This window comes from Somniosus microcephalus, chromosome 27 (assembly GCF_052327205.1).
Source record: "Somniosus microcephalus isolate GS21.2 chromosome 27, FLI_Smic_1.0, whole genome shotgun sequence".
Classification (NCBI taxonomy): Eukaryota; Metazoa; Chordata; class Chondrichthyes; order Squaliformes; family Somniosidae; genus Somniosus; species Somniosus microcephalus.
The window spans coordinates 22,213,915-22,241,713 of NC_141013.1; the positions used below are offsets into that span (position 1 = coordinate 22,213,915).

Sequence of the window (27,799 nt, forward strand, 5' to 3'; positions counted from 1 at the left end):
AAATATATTCAAGAAGGAGTTCGATATATTTCTGAAGGCTAAAGGGATCAAGGGATATGGGGAGAAGGCAGGGACAGGTTACTGAACTTGGATGATCAGCCATGATCTCATTAAATGGCGGAGCAGGCTCGAGGGTCCGAATGGCCTACTCCTGCTCCTATCTTCTATGTTTCTATGAGTTTATATTTTCGGTTTGATTCTAAATGCCATTCTTGTCTGTTAGGTCTCACCATCGCCAAACGCATTGAAATCACGGATCTCCCTCAGCTGGTTGCTGCCTTTCACAGTCTGGTTGGTTTGGCAGCAGTTCTCACCTGCGTTGCTGAGTACATGATTGAGTTCCCACACCTTGATGTACACCCTGCAGCAAATCTGATTAAGATGGTGGCTTATCTGGGCACATATATCGGCGGTGTGACATTTAGTGGTTCCCTGGTGGCTTATGGAAAGTTACAAGGTAACTGATTTTTTTTTTACTCTTATAAGTGATTGGACTAAACTAGCTCATTGTACAGTAAAAGCTTTAGGTTCAATCTTCTTGATTCTTTCTTTGAATAAAGCCTAATTTTCAGTACTTGGGTATTAAAGTAATTCTAAATGTATTAGTTGATAATATATATTGTATATCCATACTGGGAATTTTAAAATTATGTTAAACAATAAGAGCCGGTACAACCCCAAATATAAAATAATTTTATTGCCAGTCAGAGCTTGTGAAAACTTCAGCTTCATAACTCTTTGAAAAAAACTTGAAAAATGGCCTGCAACTGGAGGGAGTGTGCACATGTTTGGTCTTGAAAATAATACTTGTTCTAACAGGGTCAGCAAAGTGCTTGGAAATCTGAAAGTGCTTTTTTGATTTAAAGCATTGCTACTTTTTGTAAGCGACTTTTCACTGATGGAGCTGCCAGATTTCACAGACTGCATAGGAGATAGCTCATGCTGCTTAATCATAGGAATTTTCAAAATAATGATTTAAAAGTATGGAGGAAATTGAAAAAAGATCCAATCATGCTGTTTTTTGGCTAGCCATTAGAGATTAAAAAGTAATACATCTATTAAAGGTAAAAAGCCACACAAGGAGTGGTATAGACATTTACCCTCACATCTGCACCTCTTGAAATATTAGTTATTGGTCAGTTGTAAGTCAAAAAGATCTGTTCATTCAGCTAAATGTGATCCTGATAAAGTTCTTTCACTGTCTTTTCCACTGAAGTACACCAATAGTACAAAAAGCTGCTGAATCCCTGCTCCCTCAGTTGAAATAAAGGGGAGGTCTGGCCCTCGATGTACCCAGAGCAATGTTGCTCTTTTCACAGGTTTATAGCTCACTGTGTGGCAGTAGATGACCACGCCACTCACTGTAAGATGGCCCTCGTTAATTTTGCAAAAAATGCTTGCAACATCTATTTTGTTTTTGCATATTGCAAGAGCCCTGCTTTAACAGTACCTATGTGTACGGAATAGAGATACACGCTAGCTTACTTGGCAGTATGATTTCAACACTGAGTTGCATGTTCTATAAAGTTGGGGTGCATCTTTATTTTGGTCCATTGTTGCTAAAATAACACCAGTTCTGCACTGTTTTAGTCATCATGATTATAAAATGTTCATGCCTCCCAAAATCTGTCAAGTCAACTCCATCTTAGTGAGCGGAGTGATAGTCAGCTTATGACTCTTTTTATAAAAAAAAATAAAAAAATAAATAAAAAATGTTTGTTTAAGTTCAATATCAGACTCCCCATGGAAAACTTTTTGACTTACTGAATTTAATGGTTAACTCTACATATTCATCTATTAATATGTTTAAAAAAATCTTGACTGCGCACACTTCCTGTGAACTTTTTCCATTGTAAATTTCGATATTCACATAATGGAAACTGTCTGTATAATGAAATACCGCCTCTCCTCAGTGGAAGCATTACAGTGCCACTTCTGGCAGGCAGGTGCAATTACAGTATGACAAGTTTACATAGGCAGTTTCCATTATAAATGTGGACATGGAAATACAAAAATAAGGACAGGATGTACGAGTTTAAAAGGGGGATTGAGTTGCGTCCACACACTCTGACCCAATTATCCCCAGCCCTCTACCCTATCATCACCTAAAGACTATGTATAGTCTTGACACCTCATGTGCAATGCCACAGGTCATCGATTAGTACTTCAAAACAATATGAACCCCCACTAAACTTTTCCTGTAATGAAAACACCTACAGTCGTATTTCATGTTTGTGTGGGGCAGGGTAGAAGGAGAGACAAGTGGCTGTTACCAACCAGCTGAAGATTATTTACTGCCTGTGTTAGCCATATATTGCTTTTTATTTTCAAAATTCACATTTTTCTAAATGAGAATCTCAAATGGTTCCAAATTGCTTTCAAACTGATTAACTAAAATCAATTTAGTAACAGAATGTTTTAACCAATTTATCGGTGAATAGCTAAAGTTTGCTTCTTACTTACAGGCATACTGAACTCTGCTTCACTTATGTTACCTGGGCGACACTACCTGAATGCTGGATTGTTAGCAGCCTCAGTGGGTGGATTAGTGCTGTTTATGTTGGATCCCAGTTATACCACGGGCATGACCTGCCTATTAAGTGTCTCTGCTCTGTCAACAATCATGGTATGAAGAAATGAAATCTGTTGTATTTGTTGAATGAACTAATATGATGGTCTTTCTTACAGATTGTTTTTCAAAAAAATAGTACTGTAGCTGATTTTACTCAAGACAAATATAATATGCTATCATCGCATGTAGAGGATATTCAATATTTCCACAAATGTGTCAAATCATTGTAAGAAGCCAGGAATTAAAATGGCATTTCAGTACGGTAGGAAGGACTTCAGTGCTTTATCATCCTCCCTGGGTTTCTTGGGTTAAAAATGTACGGTCTTTTTAAACTGAAAAAATTGATGTAACTGTCAGATGATATTCTGCCATGGTATTAATCAAAGGTCAAGTCTGAAGCAACCTGGGTGTTGGTTAACACCACACTTTACACTTTATATCTCAAGTTATCTGGAGCAATAATCAACAAAGCAAACTGAATACTGAACTCCATGCCTAAATCAATAGTGTAAGTCAGAGGAGTTTAGTTGGGAATGTATAGTGCTCTATTAGACCTCACTTTGGTACTGTCAAGTTTTGGTCACAAGAGAAAGAGGTCCACAGAAGAGTCAGAAAGCTGATCCCCAATGTTAGTGGCCAAAAGATGAAGGAAGATTGGAGAAACTAAGATTTTCAGCCTTAAAGAGGAAGCATTTCTCTAGATTTATTGTTTAAGCCAGCCATGAAATCGAACAAGAGGCACAGGTTCAAATGGGTGAAAAGCCAGTTTAGAACTGGTGACAGGAAGAATTTCTTCACACAAAGAGCAATCAAAATTTGGAATAGACTTCTAGAAAGGATAGTGGAAGCAAAAACCTTAGACACGTTCAGCAGCCAACTGTCATTGGAGTCTGTAGGATTGCCTTTTTAGATGGATGAACAGAAATAGTCCAACTGGCCTTCCTTGTCTCTAGCTCTTGCGAACTGTGAAAATATGGAATATAGTTGTCAGCTGATGGGAGCATAATAAATATTTAATAGCCAAGAATTCTAAAATACAGTTTTTGAAATTCTAACTTGAGCAAATAGTCAGCAAGTCACAGTTTTGTTTTCTGACTTTATTCAGCGCGAGTCACTGTTCTAATTACAGGGCACAACAATATCCATTATAGGTATTTATCAAAGAAATTTAGCAGTGGGAAATATAACTGCATTATAATACTGTTGTAACCTGTTTTGTGTCTAGGGAGTGACTCTTACATCGGCCATCGGTGGAGCTGACATGCCTGTTGTGATCACGGTGTTAAACAGTTATTCTGGTTGGGCCCTGTGTGCAGAAGGTTTTCTCTTGGACAACAATTTAATGACAATTGTTGGTGCTCTGATTGGATCTTCTGGTGCTATCCTCTCCTACATCATGTGTGTGGTAAGACTTTTTTTTTAAAAAGCCTTGGAATTATAATGCCTTCCAAATTGGACCATTGTGGGTTTAAGCTCTGAGGATATTTGTAGAGTTCTTATGTGGGAAGTAGTTTTAGGTTTCAGCAGATTTTAATTTTGAATCAAAAATTATTCATAGGTTTATTAAGATTTAAAAAAAATTTCAGTCAGCAGCATTTAATCGCTCCTGCTACCTTACGATCTCCATCTTGTAGCCTGCTTGCTTGTGCAGTCTGGCTCCAACTGGTTTTCTTATGGATAGACTGGGGGCGATTTTGTTAATGGGGGCGCGTTGGAGGCGGGACTGCTGCTTGGCGGGTTGATGTCCCGCCTCCATCGATTTGTGGCCAACCCACGCTATTTTACCTTGATTGACCTTGTTAAGCCCGCCCAGTGGGCTTAGCAGGCCAATTAAGGAAAAGCCGGTTGCAGAGAACGTCAACATATGACGTTTCATCTGTCAATTTTGACAGATGAATTGTTATCATTTGACAGCTCTGTGAAGCTGTCAAACAGTGACATTCTCTGTAGTTTGATGAGGGCAGCACGGTGGCATAGTGGTTAGCACTGTTGCCTCACAGCGCCAGGGACCCGGGTTCGAATCCGGCCTCGGGTGACTGTCTGTGTGGAGTTTGCACATTCTCCCCGTGTCTGCGTGGGTTTCCTCCAGGTGCTCCGGTTTCCTCCCACAGTCCAAAGATGTGCGGGTTAGGTCGATTGGCTATGATAAATTGACCCTTAGTGTTAGGGGGATTAAATGCGTGGGGTTACGGGGATAGGGTGGGATATGTGTTGGTGTAGGGGTTGCCGGGATCGGGTGGGATATGTGTCGGTGCAGGCTCGATGGGCCGAAATGGCCTCTATCTGCACTGTGGGGTTTCTGTGATTCTGTGATTCTGAGGTCTTGAATTCATCCAGGGAGCTCTGGCTTTGGTTGCCAACAAGACAATTACAAACTACAACTAAATTGAAAGTGTTACACGAGTAAATCCAGTCATAGACTTGCCAGTCACAAGAACCCACCAAGCCATATGAAACTCTTTTTTGCTTTCTGCGTACCTTTCAGTACATTGAATATTTAAACTTACCTGGGTGCTTTACATTTCAGGCCATGAATCGTTCACTACCCAATGTTATCTTGGGTGGATACGGGACATCGTCCACTGGTGCAGGCAAACCCATGGAAATTGTTGGAACTCACACTGAAGTTAACGTGGATCAGGCTATTGAAATGATCAAAGAGGCCAACTCGATCGTCATTACTCCAGGTAAGAGTTTCTGGAATCACTGGCTTGTAACTAATGGGAGTTTTAAACCACTGAAGCTAGAAGCAGATATTATTTCTTTTTGCTCATTAAAATGTAACATCTGAAAATAATTATTTATAACATACAAATTTATCATTAATATAAAATATATTTGCTTCCTCTGTTTTTTAAAAATGAACTTAATTATATGGACTATTTTTCTTTTAACTCTACTTCAGGCCAAACGTCCTACAAATGTAGGGTTAACACTTCTCTAGCTAGAGTTAAAACATCACTAATAATGTGTAGTGATTATGGAGGAAAATTAAAGGTAAATGTGATAAATAGTAATATAATCAACATTTTATGAACCAATAATTATTGGCATCTACACTACCATATTACCATAATAATTCCCTTGACTTGGTGGAAAAACAATAAGCAAAAAGTTTTTTGATTAGATGTCAAAATTATGAAGTGTTTTAATAGAGTAAATAAGGAGAAACTGTTTTCAGTGGAAGGAGGGTTGGTAACCAGAAGATACAAATTGAAGATAATTGGCAGAAGAATTTTGCTGTTTATTAGTAGTTCGTTTATTACTCTACTCCACATCCCTCTTGCTAAAATATTTTCGGTACAAAAAGGAATTGGCCCATTAGGGCAGTGGACAGCGATGATATTTTGCATGGCAAGTTGCTGAAAGTGTGAGCTGATGATGTCACAACGTGGGAAACGGGATATGGCACCCAAGTGAACTGTGTATCTCCTTAACCAATCAGATTGAAGGATTGTGAAATTAACAGTGAAGGAAGTGTAAGTTGGAATGGGTGAATTCAATGCCAAGTCAGGTAACAGAAAGAGAGGAAAAGAAATATTGGATTAAGAGAGAACAAAAAAGTGCCGGTACAGTTGTTTGGCAGTAATTAACAATTATCACACCGTTAAAGGGGTACTTAGAATGAAATGGACAAGACTTCACTTTCTGTGGCGAGTTTAGTTTGTATCTACTGCACAAGTACAGCAACTTCACGTCATTCAATACATTTCAATGGTGAGGCAGAAAGCGAGATGCCATTTTTGTGAAGCTAATGGCAGAGTGGTGCATCTCCAAAAGCAACGTTTGGATTTCCGCCTTTAACCTCACATCTGCCCTTGCCTAAAGTTGCCCATTATATAAATTTATTATATTAATTTCTCCCGTCACTATTAATTGACCCTGGTTGGTTTTATTTTCCCAGCCTCCCCCCCCCCCCCCCCCCCACCCCCCCCTTCCTAGTTCAAATACCCGATCACTTCCCTATTTCCATGAGCACCCTCCCTGTTCAGGTGTAGCCCATCCTTGTGTAATAGCTCTCCTCTGTCACAGAGCTTGTGCCAATGCCCAACAGATTGGAATCCCTCTTCTTGACATCCACCTTTAGCCTTGCATTGATTTCCCTAATCTTCCTACTCTTCCCTATTCTAGTGCCTGGCTGGGGAAGTAATCCTGAGAAGTCCTACTCCCAAACTTGTGTCCTAATCTCCTAACTTCATTTTTCAGGACTCCAGGCCTTTATTTACCTTCATCGTTTGCTCCCACATGGACCATGGTGACTGGTTACTCTCTCTCCCCTTAACACTGGGAGGAACAATGCATCCAGGACTGTTGGTCTGGACTGCGAAAGGTTGCGCCAAACCTTTAACTACTTAATCCCTCATCACTACTGCATTTGTGTTACTAATCTTCCCCGAGCCATTGGTTGGCGCCATTGATATTTATTTGATGGCCCTGCCCAAGAGTCCTCTGAGGCATTCAATCCTGTTCTAACGCTTCCCACCTGTTGGATATTCTCTCATCTTTTCTCTGAAACTGCCTGCCCCATATCTCTTCAGTGCAACTGCCCTCGAGCTCGCAGCTTCTCTCCCTCCCTGATGTGTTGGAATGTCTCCATCTCCTTCTTAAGTGCTGAGATTTTGAGCTTCAGCAATGAGAGTTGGAGACACTTCCTACAGACCCATTCACCCAACTCAACACCTGGTGCTGGAAACTCCCACATTTTACAGGAATGTCACATCACAGTGCCTTCCTGTGCTGCCTTTTTTTTTTGGTTTAGTTAGTCTATTCTACCTTTAAACTTTACTTGCATATTGTTATAAATCTCATCATGAAGAAACGACTCATGAAATAACACTGGACGGCCAGCTGGTGGCGACGTCCAAGGAGTATAAATACTCAGGCGTGGCCCAGCTTGCTCAGGGACATTTTGTAAGACAGGAACTAGTGAAGTACAACTAGACCTCCATGTTCTGAAACAAGTTGATTAAAGCCTTGCTTTATACTCGAACCAAGTGCGTAGTGAGTTTTATTACGTCAGATATACTATTAGCTAGTCTACTTAGCACCTCCTTCCCCCTCGGCACCACTGAATTCCTACTCTCGCCAAATTCCCATTTTAGAAGGCCTTATTCTCACTCTGTTCCCACCTCGCCCCATTACCAGCTCACTCCCGTGTAAGAACAAGAAGTGGCATAGTAGAAGTGTTGGTATTGCTTTACACCTGTCAATTTATTCAGGAGTTGCCTATTGGATCTAAAAAGCCATCAGTTGCAGCAGAATAGCTCCTGGGGCTCTGAGCTCCTTTTGAGTGATCATTTCAAGAGATATTTCATAAACATGTTGCAGTGCTCTGGTGATACAACACCAATTTCAAGTTAGGCTAAATACCATCTGTAGTTAACATCAGAATTTATCATTTAAAACTCGGAGCTTGTGATGCTCCTGCTGCTCTCTACCAGATTTAGAAGATTGATTATTGGGAGTTGGGCAGCGGCCATCACCGCTGATCATTAAATCCAGTAGAAAATGTCAAAACCTTATTCGGCCAGCAAATATGCTGCCAGGAAAAATGCATTTTAATGCTGGAGTAAAACCCAGGCAAACACTGATGTCAGTAATGAAATTTATGCTAGTATGCTCTAAAACACCATCAGTTTTCAAAGCAAAAAATTGCAATAGTTTAATTTAGGAGCAAACATACTCAACATGTTCTATAATACAGGTTGGGGCTTGTGTGCTGCAAAAGCTCAGTATCCAATAGCTGACATGGTGAAGATGCTTCTTGAACATGGGAAGCAGGTCAGGTAAGCACTTGATTTTCTCCAGTATTGTATTACAGTTTTCATTATGGGCAGAAATTGATTTCCGACTGAATCTTAAGTTAGACTCCAGCGCTGGGAATTTGCTTGAGGACTCACTCGATTGGCCGCCATGACTTTGGCGGGTGATCGGTGGAGACCCTGTTTACATGCCTATCCAGGGTGTCCGTTGAGCTACTGCCAAAGTTACAGCGGCTTATCGAGAGAATCCCCGAGGGACTCCCTGGTGAAGAAGCCCAAGTACATTTAAGTTTTGCGAAAACTAGAAGACCCAGTCGTACAGTTCTTTGATGCACTGTGAAAATAAACAATAAACACAGGTGGAGGGATAAAAGACGGTGATGAAGGAGGCACAGTGAAACATTTAGTATCCAACATCTGGTAGCGGGTCAACTATTTTCAGCATGTCTATCTCCTACTGCTACACTTTTGTTTTTCAGAGCAAAATAGTTCTGTGATTTCTGACACACAGAGAAGACCGCCAACTCAAACTGTTTGACTTAAGTGGGAATAGACAGTTAATTCTGTACCGGTTGAAGCCATGGGATACCAATACACTAGCAATTGATCGACTATCTCTGTCTTGGTAGAGGAAGTTACTTCTGCAGCCTTATTATTCCCTCATATCTCCAGTACAAATAGAGAAGGGGAAGAGCAAACATTCCTTCATGGTCCTTTGCTGCATTAAAAAAACAACCAAAGGATATATTTCTGATCCCAGTGTTGCATCGGATTTAAAGTAGGCACTGAGAGCTCACCAAATTGGGAGGGTGGGGGAAACAGCACAGGAAATTTAAAGGGATGTGGTTACTTAAAGGTAAGAGGCCACATATGGGATGAAATTGTTTCTACCTTTCCAAAGGCTACAAATATGTTTTTCGGCCTTTCCAAATGCTGTATAGGGGAAAGGAAATGACTTTCAATAAGGAAAGACATAACAAATGTCGAAACAGGAAATTGAGTCTTTGGGCAATTGATGGGAGTGGCATAGCACCTGAACCTCTTGTTTGTTGGATACTGAAGTCAAGAAGTTGCTCGATGATGGTGTGCAGAGGGTTATCCTCCAAGGGGAGCAGTGCAGTATTCCCATCAGGAAGTGGGTGCCAGGCCCAATGCCCACATAACCTGGCAACAGATGAAGAAGGTAGCAGACCCTAACAAAGCAGCCAAACAAAGAGAACTCAACCCTACCATTTATCAAATGCATGCCTCAAGTATACATGCACCAAAGTCAATGAAAAGGCATTGGGGGGGAAAAAAGAATGAAAATATAAAATTCTAAAGTGTTCAGGGTAGGGAAAATTGATAAAAACAATAGAGAAAGTCCAAGAAACTGATTAAAATCATGAACAGGGGAATATAGTGGAACATGTAAATGACATGAACAAAATGTTCTTTAAGTACATCAAGAGAAGGGAACAGAGGGATGTTGGTCCAGTGGGTAGATGGTGTCTGAGGTCAGTGAAGTGATGGAGTTACTAAGTCATTATTTTGTTCGTTCATGGGATGTGGACGTCGCTGGCAAGACCAGCATTTATTGCCCATCCCCAATTGCCCTTGAGAAGGTAGTGGTGAGCCGCCTTCTTGAACCACTGCAGTCCATGCAGTGAAGGTATTCCCACAGTTAGGGAGGGAGTTCCAGGATTTTGAACCAGCGACAATGAAGGAACGGCAATATATGTCCAAGTCAGGATGGTGTGTGACTTGGAGGGGAACTTGGAGGTGATGGTGTGACTTGGAGGGGAACTTGGAGGTGATGGTGTTCCCATGCACCTGCTGCCCTTGTCCTTCCAGGTGGTAGAGGTCGCAGGTTTGGGAGGTGCTGCCGAAGAAGCCTTGGTGAGATGCTGCAGTGCATCTTGTAGATGGTACACACTGCAGACATGGTGCGTCAGTGGTGGAGGGAGTGATCAAACAATAACTCTCAGATAGACTATTGTACTATTCCTTGTTTTAACCCCTTCAATGTCAAAGCTACTGTTAATTCCTTGAAGCAAACTTTACAGGTGACCTACATAATACTTCAATGGACTAGATGTTGCAAATACAACAACAAATATCCACGAGGAAATGAGCATGTTTGAAGTCTGCATCAAACAAACAATCTTCACGGTGAAATAAGCCAGATCTTTCACTCTGAAGAACAATGTTGCCAATTAAGTGAAGGAAACAAACCAATTTGGGCTCTTGACCAAGACACAATTTGATCTTTGCAACAAGCAATTGAAACTTTGCTACAAGTATAGAAGATACTTTTTGTATTTTCCTAATATCAAGGTTGTTTTCAGTAATTGCTTGAATTACATTTTGTAGGTTTGGAATACATCCTGTTGCTGGTCGAATGCCTGGTCAACTCAATGTACTTTTGGCTGAGGCTGGTGTACCTTATGATATTGTTTTAGAAATGGATGAGATAAACCAGGACTTCCCAGGTGAGAGCAAAAAAAAAACATTAGTTCAGAGGCACTGCCAGAAACTTGCGCAATGTCCTCTCAGTACGATCTCGGCTTTTATTGATGTTCTGAGGGTAGCTGACTTGCATTAAAATCACATGTTTAAAGTTCAACAGAAAATTACATATAAATATACTTAAGTTCAGCTTTGATTTCAAACAAAATCAAAATGCTGGAAATACTCAGCAGATCAGGTAGCATCTGTGGAGAGAGAAACAAAGTTAACATTTCGGGTCGACCTTTTGTCAGAACTGGAAATAGTTAGAGATGTAACAGGTTTTAAGCAAGTACAGTGGCAGGGGAAGTGGGGAGGGGAGGAAAGAACAAAAGGGAAGGTCTGTGATAGGGGGGGAAGGCAGGAGAGATTAAATGACAAAAGGGATGATGGTGCAAGGCAAAAGGGAGATGGTAATGGGACAAGTAAAGAAACAAAAGATGGGTCTAGAGGAGGTGTAAATGGAAATAGCAGAATCATCAGCAACAGCTGCCGTCTGAACAAATGGGGGCCGAGGTTGTGATCTGAAATTGTTGAACTCTATGTTGAGTCCGGAAGGCTGTAAAAAGCCTACTAGAAAGAGGAAGTTCTGTTCCTCGAGTTTACACATAAACTGTGCCCCTGTTTTTTTAAGGGCGGTAGCTGTCACTGATGATTTCCTTGCCCTTGCCCCCTCCCACCCGATCTGGAGCGAATGTAAACCTCATAAACACATTTCTGTCAATTATTTTCTTGTAAATGTTTGCCTTTGCAGATACAGTGAAGTAGTCAAGAATAAGTGCTTTATTTAAAAAATAGAATATGAGAGGGAGAATGTTTGACGTTTCTGTATCCTGGCTGCATATAGTAGATGTCTGCAGAAAGCAGTGTGATTCTTTTGGAATCTATGTCCATCTATAATTATCAGTGTGGCCTAGAAATTCAGTATAGCCACGTTCGGGGCGCTACAGTCGGGCGGCCGCTAAAGTTTGCGCCCGGCGCAAGTTCGCGCCACCTTCGCTGATATTCAGCCGCATCGCCCCAAGAGGTTGCTGCTGCGCTAAAACAGGCGATGCACGACTATCATTAGGCGCTAAGCCAGCGGTCCGGGGCGATACCCCCGAGGGCGGGCGCAGCGCAGGTGCGGCAAGTTGCTGATTGACGGCAGACACTCTGGCGCCGGTCAGCTCTTAAAGGGGGAGGGTGGACTTGTCTGGCTGCCATGCCCTGCGCACTGCAGCCCTGAAGCAAGGCCTGACCAATGCTGGTTCATCAGTTCTACGCCTTGGACCATGGGGAAGCCCGCTATTCTTCCAAATCCCATTGTACGCTCTTGCTGCTGGTCATGGGGAAGGAGATGTACTGACGTCTCCTTCTGAAAAGGGCATTGTTCACCTGTCGGATGCAGCAATGTACCGCGAGCTGGGAGGTGTTGGCAATGTCCCCAGTAGCGGATTGGAAGGAGCCGGTGGCATAGAAGTTGAGAGCCACCGTCACCTTCACTGCCACCGACAGAGACGTCCTGCTCCTCAGCTGTGGCTGCAGATCTCTGCGAAGCAGGTGGCAGATCTCAGTGACCACCTCCCTTCTGAATCGCAGCCTCCGAACACACTGCTCCTCAGACATGTTCAGATATGAGAACTGCTGGCGGTATACCCTGGGTGGGTAAGGCCTCCTGTGCCGACACCTGTTGGCCCTTCTCCGTCTGGCCATGACTGGCACTCTCTCACGGCGTCTCTGATCCCTTTGAATGCAATGCAGAAAGCCAACGTTTCCACCCATTGTAGCCCCCATTACAGTATATGTGGCGACTCAAGGCTATGGCACTGAAAGTGAAATCCAAGTGCAAAGCTCTGGCCTGAAGCCAGAAGTACCTGTGCGAGCGCTGAGTCAAAGCAGAAAGCTCTCTGCCTTTGTCTCTCACACAGAAGGATTGGCACAAAATGGCTGTCACTTATAATGCAGGAGGAGTCCCCTTTAAATAGCGCCCCCCGCTGCGACTGGGAACCGTTCCCCTCTACCAGTCGCTGGGGGCGCCAGGCGCAAGGAAGGGCGGCGCCACTGAAGTTCCGGTTTGGGGCGCACAAAGGGCGTTGCACGATGAAATGACGTCAGGATCTGCACGCGCAGCTGAGCGCGCGCAAAGACTTTGCGCCGACGCTAAATCTCTAGTGAAGTTGGGGAGAGGCGCAGATCACGCTGCGCCTGGCCGCTAGCCGCCTAGCGGCCAACATCTCCTCCTCCTAAGGCGCTACCGGCTGGCGCAAGCAACTGAATTTCTAGGCCTGTATGTTGTGTCAATAAAGGGAGGGGGGTGGGAGAGAGTGGGACTAGCTGAAGTGCTCTTGCAGAGAGCCAGCACGGGCTCGACTGGCCGAATGGCCTCCTTCTGTGCTGTAACCATTCTATGGATGCTGTTCAAACTGTGTATAAACTGTCACATATAACTTTATTTTGCCACTTTAAAGTAACTATTAACTGTCTGAATGCATGACTAATTTGTGGTGCTGTACAGTCTGCATTTTGAAAACAAGAATAATCGACATTTATTCGTGAAGTACGGTACACGGTCTTTTAAATTGGTGGTTCATTCAATCACAATATAAGTTACCATAGAATTAGACATGAATTAACAAAACTTTCTATCCTAAACAGTTCAGCAAACTGGGTAATATGAACATTGCCAGCAGTTTAAGAGTTAACACTAAAATAAAATTTACATTTAAGATGCTAGAAACCAATACACGCATGGAGGTAACAAATAACATTCGCTTGGAAGTAAGTGTAAGGATTTATTTGTTCATATGGCAATAGGCACTGAAAAATAATGACCCCTCGTGTACTTGCAGGTTTAAGGAGAAACATATGTTCCACATTTATTACAGGGTTTTTGTTTGCCTCTAATGTTTTGAATGCAGGAAAACCGATCAATCAATATTGATAGCTGACACATTGTGCCATGAACTGGTAGTACTTGCACTTTCCTCTTGATTCACCACCACACAGTGAGTTTCCAATGTCAGCCAAGGATATCTGGAGAGGTGCTGAATTGCTCTCCCGTGGGAAAGAGGAAGAAAGGGAAAATCGGAAAGCAAGTTAGCTTATTTCATTCTCGAGCATATCCTCGCAGCCAGCTCAGAGCAGCACTGGCAAAAACCTAAGAGCTAGCTGCCTGCCTGTCCTTTCAATTGGAGAATGGCGCACCTGCGTGTGGCAGGAGATATGGATTTGTGGGGAAAATAAACTCGTTAAATGCGAAGTGGATACAGGCAGCAGAGTTTTAAATGAGCTGAGGTTTAGAGGGTGGAAGATGGGAGGCCGGACAAGAGAGGTGACAAAAGTAAGGGTTTCAGCAGCAGATAGGCAGAGGCAGTGATGGCCAATATTACGGAGGTGGAAGTTAGACGGTCGTGGTGATGGAGAGGATATGGGGTCGGAACCTCGGCTCGGTCAAATAGGATGTTGAGGTTGGATCAGACGGTGGCCAGGGAGGGGGATGGAATCGGTGGCTAGGGAGCGGAGTTTGTGGCGGGGCTGAAGACTGTGGCTTCGGTATTCCCCGATGTTGGAAAACATTTCAGCTCGTCCAATATTGGATTTCAGACGAGCAGAGTGACAAATCGGAGGCCGTAGGAGGTGGTGGTGAGGTAGAGCTGGGTGTCGTCAGCATACATGTGGAATAGACAAATAAGATATTACCATTGTTCAACAAATGAAAATCAGCTGAAACACTCTCCATTTTAGAAAATCTGCTCCCTGATGGTAGGCAATCTTTCCCCACTCTATTTGGTTTGAAGCTTCAGTTTTGTCTGTGTCTCCAGCACTTTTGTTCCTGTTGTCAGTAGCATATTGCCTCTGCTGTCTGCCATGTCAAAGAGTTCAAGGTTCCAAATGGCCCAAATTTTCTTTACACTTACAGGAGTGGTTTATTTTTCAAGTTTATTGATTTTTGCTGTGAAAACTAAGGTTCTGGTGTTGATTTTCAATGAGAACATCTGTTTTTATATATTCGTTCACGGGATGTGGACGTCGCTGGCAAGGCCGGCATTTATTGTCCATCCCTAATTGCCCTCGAGAAGATGGAGGTGAGCCACCTTCTTGAATCACTGCAGTCCTTTTGTGGTGAAGGCACTCCTACAGTGCTGACTTTGTCGTAGCAGTTTGTTACAACTGAGTGGCCATTTCAGAGGGCAGTTAAGAGTCGACCACATTGCTGTGGGTCTGGAGTCACATATAGGCCAGACCGGGTAAGGGCGGCAGATTTTCTTCCCTGAAGTGCTCCAGAAAGAAGGAAATTAGTGAACCAGATGGGTTTTTACAACAATCTGCTAGTTTTGTGGTCCGAGACTAACTTTTTAAAAAAATTCCAGATTTATTTAATTAACAATTTAAATTCCCTGGCTGCCGTGGTGGGATTTGAACTCTCGTCTACCGGCTTATTAGTCCAGGCCTCTGGATTACTAGTCCAGTAACATAACCACTATGTTATCGTACCTCTTGAGTTGCAGTCTACCTCAAATGGATGGAACCTAGCCAACCGCCCCTGCCATCTCCAAACATGGCAGCTTCTGGCTTTCTTTTTCTGATCTGGCAATTCTTGGAGTTTTTTTTTTTCAGTGCTCGTGAGGATGCTTGGGGGTCTTAGTGCTGCCTCCTCTGTGATAAAAATGAAGAGTATTTTTGTTTATTTGTTCTTGATGTGTTTGTTCTTGGGATGTGGGTGACACTGGCAAGGCCACATTATTGCCCATCCCTATTAGGCCATGGGTCTTCTGGAACTGCTGTGGTCCTTGTAGTGATGGTGCTTCCACAATGGTATTAGATAGGAAATTCCAGGAGATTGACCCAGCGACGATGAAGGATCGACAGTATATGTCCGAATCTGGATGGTGTGTGAAGTTGAGGGAGATGGTGTTCCCAAGACGTTACTGCATCTGTCGTTCTCAGTTGTTGAAGGGGAGGGAGGTGCTGCTTAAGTAACCTTGCTGCATTGCAACCTGCAGATCATGCATAGCAGCCAAAGTGTGCCTGTGGTGGATATTGAACCCAGCGGCAGTGCCACTGACCAAGTGAATACTCTGTTCTGGATGGTGTCGAGCTCCTTGAGTGTTGCAGCTGGCACCCATCCAGGACAGTGGGGAATATTCCATCACACTCCTGACATGAGCCTTGTAGATGATGGAGAAGCTTGTGTGGCATAAATGTTACCTGCCATTTGTCAGCCCAAGCCTGTCTGTTATCCAGATCCTATTATAGGCTGGCATGGGCTGCTTCATTATCGGGGGAGTTGTGAATGGAGATGAACACTTTCAAATTGCCAGTAAATAGCCTCACTCCTGACTTTATGACTGAGGAAAGGTCTTTATTGAAGCAGCTGATGATGATTGTGCCCAGGATATTTCTCTGAGGAACCTCTGCAGTGACATCCTGGGGTTGTGATGACTGGTCTCTGACAACCACAACCATCTTTCTTTGTATCAGGTCTGACTCCAGTCGCTGTAGGGTTTTCCCTTTTGAGCCCCATTTGAATTCAGTTTTTCTGAGGCTCCTTGGTGCTACACTTGGTCAAATGCTGCCTTGATGACGAGGGGCACTGCTTTCGCCTTTCCTAGAATAAGGTTTTGTATACAGCATGGTGAATGGGGATGATCAACTTGACTCCTTGGGCACAAATTTCTTAAAGTCACAATGTCCCAAGGATGATATCAAGTTCCTAGTATGTGGATCAGGTTCCTAGTATGTGGATTAGGAGGTAAATTAACATTTCTAGCTTTAAGAATGATGAGTTGGATTCAGCATGATTGATTCAGGGTCTGATTGCCAGTCCACGTAGACTCTATTGTAATATTTATTGTGACAGAAACAAAGAGACTTATGAGTGTTTTGTACTCTTATAAAACAATGGGCTTAAGATTCGAAAGCAATGAAATATTACTGTATAACAATATGATTTTGATATTTTATTTAAAAACGTTGTCTTCAACAGTAAAAGAATGCTGTCAAACTCTTGCTTCTGTATCCTTAGAAACGGACTTGGTTCTGGTTATTGGTGCCAACGACACTGTGAATTCGGCATCACAGGAAGATCCTAATTCCATTATTGCTGGTATGCCTGTTCTGGAGGTCTGGAAGTCCAAGCAGGTGAGCAGAAGTGTAAAAAGTACCTTTTGGAATAGAATGGTGGTTGAGATGGAATCGCAGTAGCTGTCGGGTCATCTCGTGCAAAGTAATGACTTTGTGAACGATCACATTTATGATCAAATTTACCCTGGATCCAGCGCGAGTGTGAGTAGCTAATTGGAAACACCTATGTATATATAAAAAATTGGTCTTTTGGTTTAATACGACATTTTGAATTCTGGGCCAACCGTCATCTGGATCCAAGCACAATATTTCTCGACAAATGATAAATGTGTTCATTAGCAGTCAACTATAGAAATCATTTTTATGAAGGCTAGGGTTGGTTCTTGGGGAATTTTGGACAAATTGTGTTTTTTAATGTTTTAGTGGGGTGGGGGAAAGGCCCAGAAATTCGGGTCGGAGGTTTCCCACGGGTGCGAGCCTCTGACCTGCACTTGCCTAGCGCGCCGGCCGTTGAGCTGTGGGCCCGCGTGGGATTCCGATCCTGGGCCTTCTCCAACTGCCAACGCGCAGTGCTTGCGTATCCCAGGGGCGCAGTTAGTTCAAAGCGTCCCCTGGGATCACGTGGGCCATGGAGAGCCAATGGTAGCAGGGAACCTGTATTCATAGATTTGACAGGAAGAGCTGTCAAATTTATGAATACAATTCAGCCCCAAAACATAACTGAAACTTCAAATAATTTTTTTTTTAAATCACATTTTTAAAATAACTATAAATGACAAAATAACTATTTTAAACAATCATTTACATTTTTGAAAAAATTAATTACAATTTCTAACGGGGCTTTCTTTAAAGTATTTAAAAGTATTAAAAAAAATAATAAACCTGTGGAAAAAATGTTTTAATTTTAATTAATTCACTACTTACCTTGTTAAAAGCAGGCCTTGCGACTGCTTTTTAAAAGCGTAGCTCCTGGAGACTTACCCTCCCGGAGAAACCTGCAAAAAAAATGAAAGTTCCAGGCGTACGCGCTGCCTTTCCGGCGCACGCGTTCGACCTGTGAACCCCTTCCTTTAAGGGAACGGAAGTTCCGGGTTCCCGCGCATGCGCAGCGCATGCACAAAACCGACACTTTCGTTGGGCCTACGCATGAGTACCCAGCGCGTACTCACCCGTGGGGACACGAAGTTCTGGCCCAAAGAATACAGACCTTGAATTAGATCATCTTAACTGGACCAACCAATTTCCATTGAATACAGACCAAGCTAGTGTCCCTAATCACTGTCCTTTTGGTCTTGAAGCAGGAGGATTTGTACATCAGCCTGTCCCTCTATAGGGCAGTATTCAGGGATTTTGAAACAAATCTTATTGTATAGGCTTTCAGGAAGCAACCCACACTGCTTGGCCAAACATCATATTACTGTTCATTTCCAACTCTTCGTATTTTCTCTGTCTACCAGTAACGACAACAACTTGCATTTAATGTAGTAAAATGTCCCAAGGCGCTGTACAGGTACATTATCAAACAAAGTGTGACACCGAGCCACATGAGTTAGCGGGGCAGAAAGAGGTAAGTCTTAAAGAGCAGCTTAAAGAAGGAAAGAGAGGTGGAAAGGTTTCGGGAGGGAATTCCAGAGCTTAGGGGCTCAGCAGCTGACGGCACGGCTGCCAATGGTGGAGCATTAAAATCGGGGATGCTCAAGAGACCAGACTTGGAGGAACGCAGATATCTCGGAGGGTTGTAGGGCTGGAGGAGGTTACACAGATATAGGGAGGGGGCGAGGCCATCGAGGGATTTGAAAACAAGGATGCAAATTTTAAAATCAAGGTGTTGCTCAACCAGGAGCCAGTGTAGGGCAGCGATCACAGGGTTGATGGGTGAACGAAACTTGGTGCGAGTTAGCACACGGGCGGTAGAGTTTTGGATAGGCTTAGGTTTATGAAGGGTGGAAGATGGGAGGCCAGCCAGGTGTGTGTTGGAATAGTCAAGCCAAGGTAACAAAGGCAGGGATGAAGGTTTCAGCAACGGATGAGCTGAGGTGGGGCGATGTTACCGAGGCAGAACTAGGCGATCTTAGTGATTGTGGATATGTGGTCGGAAGCTCATCTTGGGGTCAAATACGACACCAAGGTTGCAAACAGTCTGGTTCAGCCTCAGACAATTGCCAGTGAGGGAGATGGGAGTCGGAGGCTAAGGAACAGAGTTTGTGGTGGGGAACGAAAGGGGGGAGGTAGTGATTGGGGGGTGGGGGAGGAGTCTGTCTCCAATGGCGAAGATTCACCAGACTGATACCTGGGATGGCAGGAATGACGTATGAGGAGAGATTGGGTCAATTAGGCTTATATTCGCTAGAGTTTAGAAGAATGAGAGGGGATCTCATTGAAACTTATAAAATTCTAACAGGACTAGACAGACTAGATGCAGGAAGGATGTTCCCGATGGCGGTGGAGTCCAGAACCAGGGGTCACAGTCTAAGGATAAGGGGTAAGCCATTTAGGACTGAGATGAGGAGGAATTTCTTCACCCAGAGAGTGGTGAACCTGTGGAATTCTCTGCCGCAGAGGGCAGTGGAGGCCAGTTCATTAAATATATTCAAGAAGGAGTTCGATATATTTCTTCAGGCTAAAGGGATCAAGGGATAGGGGGAGAAAGCAGGGACAGGGTACTGAATTTGGATGATCAGCCATGATCTCATTAAATGGCGGAGCAGCCTCAAGGGGCCGAATGGCCTACTCCTGCTCCTATCTTCTATGTTTCTATGTAATGGTCCTGACAGAAAAGTGGCTGCGAGTATAAAGTTACTACCATGTTCTCGAGTCTGCTATTTTTCATTGAAGTTCACGTACACAGGATTCTCAGTTAGCAGAGGTCTGGACCTCTTTCTCTTATATTTTCAAATTAATTTGTCAGTTAATTTTTGCCAAACCATACAGGGCCATCATGGCTTTAACATGGGGATCCATGTTCTACCTAACTTTTTTGGCTCTTGCCCCCCAGTTCTCTCAGCTAGCAGGGGAGTGTTGGTGGCATCTGCATTCTGCACGCTCAGAGCTCACTCCTGGGTGGATGAATTGGAGTCCCCGTCGGGCAGTGTAAGTTGTAGACGGCCTGGCTAGAATCCATGTTGTAGCTATTGGTCGGAGGTCTGTAACTGCAGTATAAATGCAACAAAATACACTCGTCCTTCCTACCCTCCACCCCCAAAACAGGCTGTGGTACCTTTAGCGGTGTGCACTGAGGAAAAGAGCGCACAGACCAAGAACACACTCTCACTCAACTCCATAGCCCAGCTCTGTAATGTGTCCAACATCGCCCACTTGCCCTCAGACACTGATACCCCACTCTGTCCCAGTGGAAGAGTGAAATCAAGAGCTCCCGCTGACCAAGATATAACAACAGGTGTCGGGATGTTACTTCCCCTCCACCACCACCACCAAGGAAAGTCCATTTCCCAACCCTCAGCACAGTGATGCACACTTAGATGCATCACCACTATCTGGACCCCACGCAGACTCTGTACCAGATACCAGGTCATGAATGGTTATCAATATCATTTATTATTTTTAAACAATAAAAATGATGACCCTCGCAGCCAAGTGTAAAATCTGCCAGCGTTTAGCTGGGGAGCAGGTGACACTCGCGCCGCAAATCATGAGCCCGATTCTAGCATTGCAAAATGTAGACATCCTGGCCCATCCTTATTTACTCAAAGCTTGTTTACATGACGGGTCTGAAACCATACCAGTCTTTTCATCTGGAAGGTCTTGCCACATTCCCCTGCTAGCTGAGAGCAGTGTGCTGAAGGAGTCAAAAAGTTAAGGAGAATGTGCTTTCCCGTGTTAATGGCATGATGGCCCTGTATGGTTTGGCAAAAAATAAAAGGATCTAGCCAGCTCTGACAAAACTAATTTGAAAATACAGGAGAAAGAGGTCCAGACTCTCACCACTGCTCTGTTTTCAAGAGCTTTAGGGTTGACCGGCCTTGTTGAACATATCAGTTATGTTTTCCACAGCCACTGTTGCAACTCACATCTCTGGCCTGTCCAGCATGGAAACATCAACACTGTTACAACTCTTTAACCTTGTCCTGCCATATTACTATTGCTCCGCACGTTAAGTGTTGATAATATGACAAAAAAAAATCCTGTTTTAAATTTACAAAACTAAGATTTAGGGCTGGATTTTGTCAATGGTGGCGCGTTGAGGGCGGGACTGCTGGTTTTTGGGTTCCAGTCCCGCCCCCAACGACGTCTGACCAACCCACGCTACTTTCCCTTGATTGACCTTGTTACCCCCGCCCTGCAGGCTTAGCCGGCCAATTAAGGGAAAGCCGGTGACGGAGGACATCAGCGTATGACGTTTCATCTGTCAAAAATTTTTTGACAGATGAATTGTCAGCGTTTGACAGCTATGAGAAGCTGTCAAACGCTAACAATCTCTGTTCTAAGGTGAGCCCTTGCACAGAAGACTCACCAAACCTCTTCCCTCAGCAGAAAGCAGATGGCTGCTGCATCTGAGAATGCAGCAGCCATTCTGTCAGCTCTGCCATTGAGATGAGGCACCTCTGGATCCCCAAGGGTTGAAGCCTGCAGGAAGAAGCAAAGGTAAGTAAACTTTTTCTAACACTTTACACTCGCCTCTCATACTTACCTCTCCACACTTGCACCCATCACTCACCTCTACAGCGGAGTTTTCAACCCCCCTCACCCCCGCAGATCCACTGCTCGCCTCGGTGACCCTGGCGAGGTTCGCAGCTGTCGGGAACCCCGCACTTGCAGGGGCAGAACAGGGATAAGCCTCAAAACTGCCCGTTAACTACCTGTTAACATGCAGTTAATTGGCTCTAATCCCCTTCCTGCCTCGAGGAGACGGGTCTCTGCGCAACTCGGGGACCCGCCTACCCAGGAAGATAGCACGGAGGCCGGTTGGGAGCGGGGTCGGTACCCGCTCCCATTTTCACAGCAGTCCCGCATCCCCAGGGCTGGAAAAATTCCCCCCTTAGTTTCAGTTGCTGCATGTCGTAAAATAGAGGAATTATAAGGTAAGTGGACTGATGTTTAAAATAAGATTTCAGCTGTTTTTGCCCAAGCATAACTTCTTGGCAAAATATAAATAGAGTAAGTGATATGAAGAAGCATTATGACAGTTGGAAATTATGTATACATTTTCTTTTCTTATTATTTTCGACAAAATATCCAGTGGGATATAGTCAAACGCAGACATCTAAGAGACATCAGTACTGCGGAATGTAAAATGTTTTCTATTTCTGGCACCCAGCGGCTGCGCTGAGTACTCCGAAGCAGATAGCACAGCCAAAGGAAACACTCCCTCCAGTGTGCTCCAGCAATATATTTAACCCCAAACCTCAAAAGAGTATCTCCCACTGCATCAGTGTGGATTTTCAGTCACTAACATAAACCATCCTTGCGAGTTCACTGCGACTGCCAATTCAATACCAATTAGTATCATGTTATAGATATTTGAAATTCTCACTCGAACATAATTTTGCTCCAACCTTAGCACTTTTGGCACTCTATGTACAGTAAACTCTTTCGTATCTGGCACCCACGGGACCGGGATGGTGCCGGTTGATTAAAAATTCCGGATAACGGAGAGGTATACCTACCGAGGCAATTTATATATCGGCTGACCTCAGACCAGAAGAAGGGACATGGAGTGACAATGGCCCAAGGTACGAAAGCCCCATTACGCAGCCACAGGTGCAGGAACCCCGGTTACACGGCCACAGGTGCAGGAACCCCGGTTACATGGCCACAGGCACTGGAGCCCCGGTTACACGGCCACAGATCCAGGAGTCCCTGTTACACGGCCACAGGTACAGGAGCCTTGGTTACATGGCCACATGTGCAGGAGTCCTGGTTACACGGCCACAGGTACAGGAGCCTTGGTTACACGGCCACAAGTGCTGGAGCCCCAGTTACACAGTCACAGGTACAGGAGCCCCGGTTACACGGCCACAGATCCAGGAGTCCCTGTTACACGGCCACAGATCTAGGAGTCCCTGTTACACGGCCACAGGTACAGGAGCCGCGGTTACACGGCCACATGTGCAGGAGTCCCGGTTACACGGCCACATGTGCAGGAGTCCCTGTTACACGGCCACATGTGCAGGAGTCCCTGTTACACGGCCACATGTGCAGGAGTCCCTGTTACACGGCCACATGTGCAGGAGTCCCTGTTACACGGCCACATGTGCAGGAGTCCCTGTTACACGGCCACATGTGCAGGAGTCCCTGTTACACGGCCACATGTGCAGGAGTCCCTGTTACACGGCCACATGTGCAGGAGTCCCTGTTACACGGCCACATGTGCAGGAGTCCCTGTTACACGGCCACATGTGCAGGAGTCCCTGTTACACGGCCACATGTGCAGGAGTCCCTGTTACACGGCCACATGTGCAGGAGTCCCTGTTACACGGCCACAGGTGCAGGAGTCCCTGTTACACGGCCACAGGTACAGGGGACCCACTTACACAACCAGAGGTGCAGGAGCCATGGTTACACGGCAAAAGGTACGAGAACCCTGGTTACACAGCCACAAATATACAGTAAAACTTACCTTTCGGTTCCTGAACCTACTCTTGAATTTTGCCAGTTATTCGAGAATTCTGGATAATTAGGTGCTGTTTAAACGAGAGTTTACTGTACCTTTATTAGGACACAACAGTATGAAGAATTGTTATGAAGGCTTTGTTGGTTATTGGGAATTTTGTACCAATCATAAAATAAGACATGAAAAGAATCAAGACTTGGCCCATCAAACCTGATCCTTCCACAGACTTACAATTTCCCCTCTTGTGGGCGGTAGCCAGGGAAGTTGCTGCAAAGTTTGTCCCACTGCCCCAGAAGTTATTCAAGAGAAATTTGAGAATATCCACTTTTATTTTCAAATTGGTGAGAACAAAAGGGCTTGTCTCTCCTGGTGCTCTTATGCAACATCCTCACATTGGAATGCCTCGTGGACCATTCAGTTGGTGATGCAACAGAATGGTCCATGAAACGTTCCAAAGCTAGGCTCATCCTTCAGACTGGAACAATATTAGATCCAATTCGCTGCTCTGCCAGCAAATTTTCTGTCTAGCCAGTAAGCAAATGCAGCAATTGCTCCAGGTCCTGAGTTTTCCTCCTTGCGCCGTCCAGGTCCCAACGTTCAAGTTCGCCTATGCAGCCTCCATCCTACAAGCTCCCGCCCAAACCTCCTTTGGGACCAAAGCTGTCCTTGCAGGTCTGCGCCAGCTGCTGGGCTCTTGTCCGGCCTCCACCAGGCCTCAAGCTCTCTCCCAGATTCTGTGATCTCTTCCAGGTCTCCTCCAAGTCCTGAACTCTTTTTTCCATATCCTGAGCTGTCCCCAAGGCCTCCTCCAGCTCCTGAGATCTCTGCTTGGTCAAGGTAGTCTTGGCAGCCATGTCATGAGGAAGATTGTGTGGTGCTTTGGCAGTTACTATAAAAGTAATTGTGTAGGTGTTATTTCTTGTCTGAACTGACTTTGTAGATAAATAAACTAGACTATAGTTCTTCAAAGAAAAGAACAAGGTGAATTTATTTAGGTATCTAATTTGTTTCACAAACTTTTGCTTATAGATGTGTCTTCCTAATGCATTAAGAGGACTAAGTGAAGCAGTAGGTTAGACAATGACTCGGATATTCCGATCCCTACGGGTGGGTACGGGCTGTGTACACACCCGTAGAGACATCGGAAATGCCGGTTTCAGGCATACGAAGCGCATGTGCTGAAAACCGGCATTTACGATCTGTCAAGAATCCTCTTGATGCCCTGGAGAAGGGCCTCTGTGGGAGGAGAGATCCGCTTTCTGCAGAACCTCCGCCCGCGGAAAACACTTAGAAATCTTACGCCTGCTTTTATCAGCATAAGAGTTGAAAAAAGTTTTTTAATTCTTATTCATTTATAATTTAATAAAAATACTTTTTTTTTTTAAAAAGGTAAGTTTATTTTTAGCCCCATAAAAATTTTTAATTTTTGTTTAAAATATTTAATTTAATGTAGTTTTAACTCATTTTTAAAATGTGATTTAAAAAAAAATGTATTTAATGTTTTGATGTGTTTTTGGGGTGCTCTCCATTCATATATTTGACAGGTCGATCTGTTAAAAGTATGAAGGGAGATTCCCTTCTCCCATTGACTGGCCTGGCCCAAGTGATCCCAGGGACGCTTGCGAACCGCCTGCGCTCCTGGGATACGTGGGCCCTGCCTATTTTGTCGTGGAGAGGCCCAGCTTCGGAAGTGTCTGGACCTCGGGAGCCCTCAGGTAAGGGCGTAGATTTTTTTCCGATAGGAGGCATCTGCGCGCAGGAAGCCTCCGATCGGAAATGACGGGCCAATTACTTTTCATCTCTTGGATCTGGATTCAAATTCAGCTCTTAATGAAGGGAGGAGTGTTGTCTCTGCTCAAATTAAGATCTTTTATTATGTGGACATTTTTATTTTGTTTCCTATTCCAATGTAAACATTTGTCTGCATTATAATCCATCTGTCATTCCTAAACCCAGATCCAGATCTCTGAGTGCAATCAATCTCCTTTACACATGTTAGCTGCCTGAATAAATGGGGGCCTTCAGCAAATTTCCCAATTGTGTATCATAGTTGTATATGAATAATGTAAATGGCAGGTGGGCCAAAGAAGATCCTTGTAGAAGATGACTAGTCACTGCGTCAGGTAGCGCTTTTCCATTGATCAATGCTTGCTGCTTCTTATCACCAAGCCAATTTTCAGTCCAGCTTACAAATTTTTGCCATTTATTCCATAAGCTTTAATAATCGTGTGCAAAACTGTACTGAACGCTTTCTGAAAATCCAGGTAAATTAGAACCACAAGTTCCATATTGAAAAAGTTTGGATTTTTATGATTACAGAAACTGGTTTTTAATTCCCTGGGTTTATGTTTCATTCTTTTATTGACTATTTTGCGCCCTCCAGTTCCACTGTTATTTATGCAGCTTGTCAAAAAAACTATTTAGCAGAGCGTCACCCATCTGTCTTGCTTTCATTACATTGAAGATTCTAGAATATATTTGCCATCATTTATCACTTACTGATTTATTTGTATTCCCTTTTACTGTTTTCAACTTTGGTGATCACCTGTGCTACAAACCTTGACCCTTCACCTTGGCTTTCCTCATTTTCTTGTTGACATTTAATTCTTTTGTTTCTTCACAGTACATACTTATCTCTACATATATCACACTCTTCAAACAAAGTCAGTGGTTTATTGAATGTATCCACAGTCTGCCGTTTCCTGCTCCTTTATAATATTTCTATTTTGTTTATCTACCACTTGTGTAGCTAAAGGATCCCCTCTCCTACATTTGCACATTCCTATTCTTTTGCCACTTTTTAAAAACATTTTCTTGTGAATCTTGTAGTTGGCAAGATGAGGGTTATTATTTCCGGGGAATGGTAGAGGTTGCGTCTCGGGCAGCATCCAGCACTTTCAGGTCAAGTACAGCATGGTTGAATGCAGAAATAACAACAGAAAATGCTGGAAATACTCAGCAGGCCAGGCAGCATCCGTGGAGAGAGAAACAGAGTTAACGTTTCAGGTCTGGGACCCTTCATCAGAACTGGAAAAAGCTGGAGATGTAACATATTAAGCATGTGCAGAGACAGGGGGGCGGGTGGTTAGGAGGAGAGGAAGAAATAGAAAGAACATCCTGTACTTTTGTAAGAGGCAGGAAAGATAAAATGTTGCAAATGGGAATGGCAAAAATCATACTGCATGAAAAATGGGGGCAGGGATAATTATCTGAAATTGTTGAACTCAGTGTTGAGTCCGGCAGACTGCAAAGTGCCCAATCGAAAGATGAGGTGCTGTTCCTCAAGTGGTTGAATGCAGAGTACGGTCATCTCTACTTGCCCCAACAACGTGCCTGAGCTACGTACTCGGAAAAGCACCCTCCACTACACCAGTGTAACATTTCTCCACTTTTCACACCAACCGACCTGTGGCAGCCATGAGATTATAAATTAGTGTTTCATTAGGGGAAGTTTGTACACATTTAGAAGCCATAACGCCATAAAAAGAGGTAAGAGACGGTTGAGATGCCAGAATAGCATTATTGTAAGTATTTGTTTGCCAAATTTGGATTTGATTTTCATTAAGTCAAGTTCGTACAAACAGTATTAACTATTTTTTCAAAATTATGTTTTAAGTAAAGTAACAATCCAGCTAACGTGCGTATGCTGGAGATTGTGACTTTACTTAAAATAAGTAGAAGCTGTACTGGTGAAGTGACAAATGTTGGTAGCTGTTTATTGGCAAATGTTTATTTTAAATATTTGACCTAAGACCCAAGGAATTCCAGTCGAGTGTAACTTTGCACAGAGGAATTTAATGAAAAGCCATTTATTTGGAACTTTCCTTCTTCAGGTTATTGTGATGAAGCGAACCCTCGGAGTTGGCTATGCTGCAGTTGACAATCCGATCTTCTACAAACCCAACTCTGCAATGCTGCTTGGTGACGCAAAGAAGACATGCGATGCTCTGCAGAGCAAGATTAGGGAGATAGAAAAATAAACATTGGTACATAAATGTTATACTGAATAAACCTGCTTATTCTGTTCCAGAATGTCATGCTTTGAAGATTACAGTAACTAACGGAACACATAATCCAGGGGAAATGTGAAAATAAATATTTTACTATATTACGTGGATTCGGGTTATCTTTTATTACCCATGTTGCTTTCATGGAAGTTCCAGTCATAATACTTACATCAAATTACAATAAATTCATTCCAAGTTAGATCAGGAGAGAAGAATACTTGCATCACGAGTAGGGGTGTATCACTAAACTCCTGTTCGTTATTTATGGGTTCTTCATTTTCAGTATTTTATGTTACATTTTTTGGCAAATGTTTCAGTTTTATTTTCGGAAACATTG

The 27,799-nt window shown here is 43.7% G+C and overlaps 1 protein-coding gene across 2 annotated transcripts in view; it reads left to right on the forward strand.

Annotated features, from left to right (window-relative positions):
• Positions 1-27,566, forward strand: part of nnt2 (nicotinamide nucleotide transhydrogenase 2) — a 95,109-nt gene extending 67,543 nt beyond the window's left edge. For both annotated transcript variants that reach the window (XM_085968677.1, XM_085968678.1), the window contains exons 15-22: positions 224-457; positions 2,466-2,626; positions 3,798-3,977; positions 5,100-5,259; positions 8,277-8,358; positions 10,687-10,805; positions 16,826-16,941; positions 27,289-27,566. In XM_085968677.1, the coding sequence (XP_085824803.1) occupies positions 224-457; positions 2,466-2,626; positions 3,798-3,977; positions 5,100-5,259; positions 8,277-8,358; positions 10,687-10,805; positions 16,826-16,941; positions 27,289-27,435 (1,199 nt within the window). In that variant the 3' untranslated portion in view covers positions 27,436-27,566. The remainder of the gene's footprint in view (positions 1-223; positions 458-2,465; positions 2,627-3,797; positions 3,978-5,099; positions 5,260-8,276; positions 8,359-10,686; positions 10,806-16,825; positions 16,942-27,288) is intronic.
• Positions 27,567-27,799: the final 233 nt, after the last annotated feature.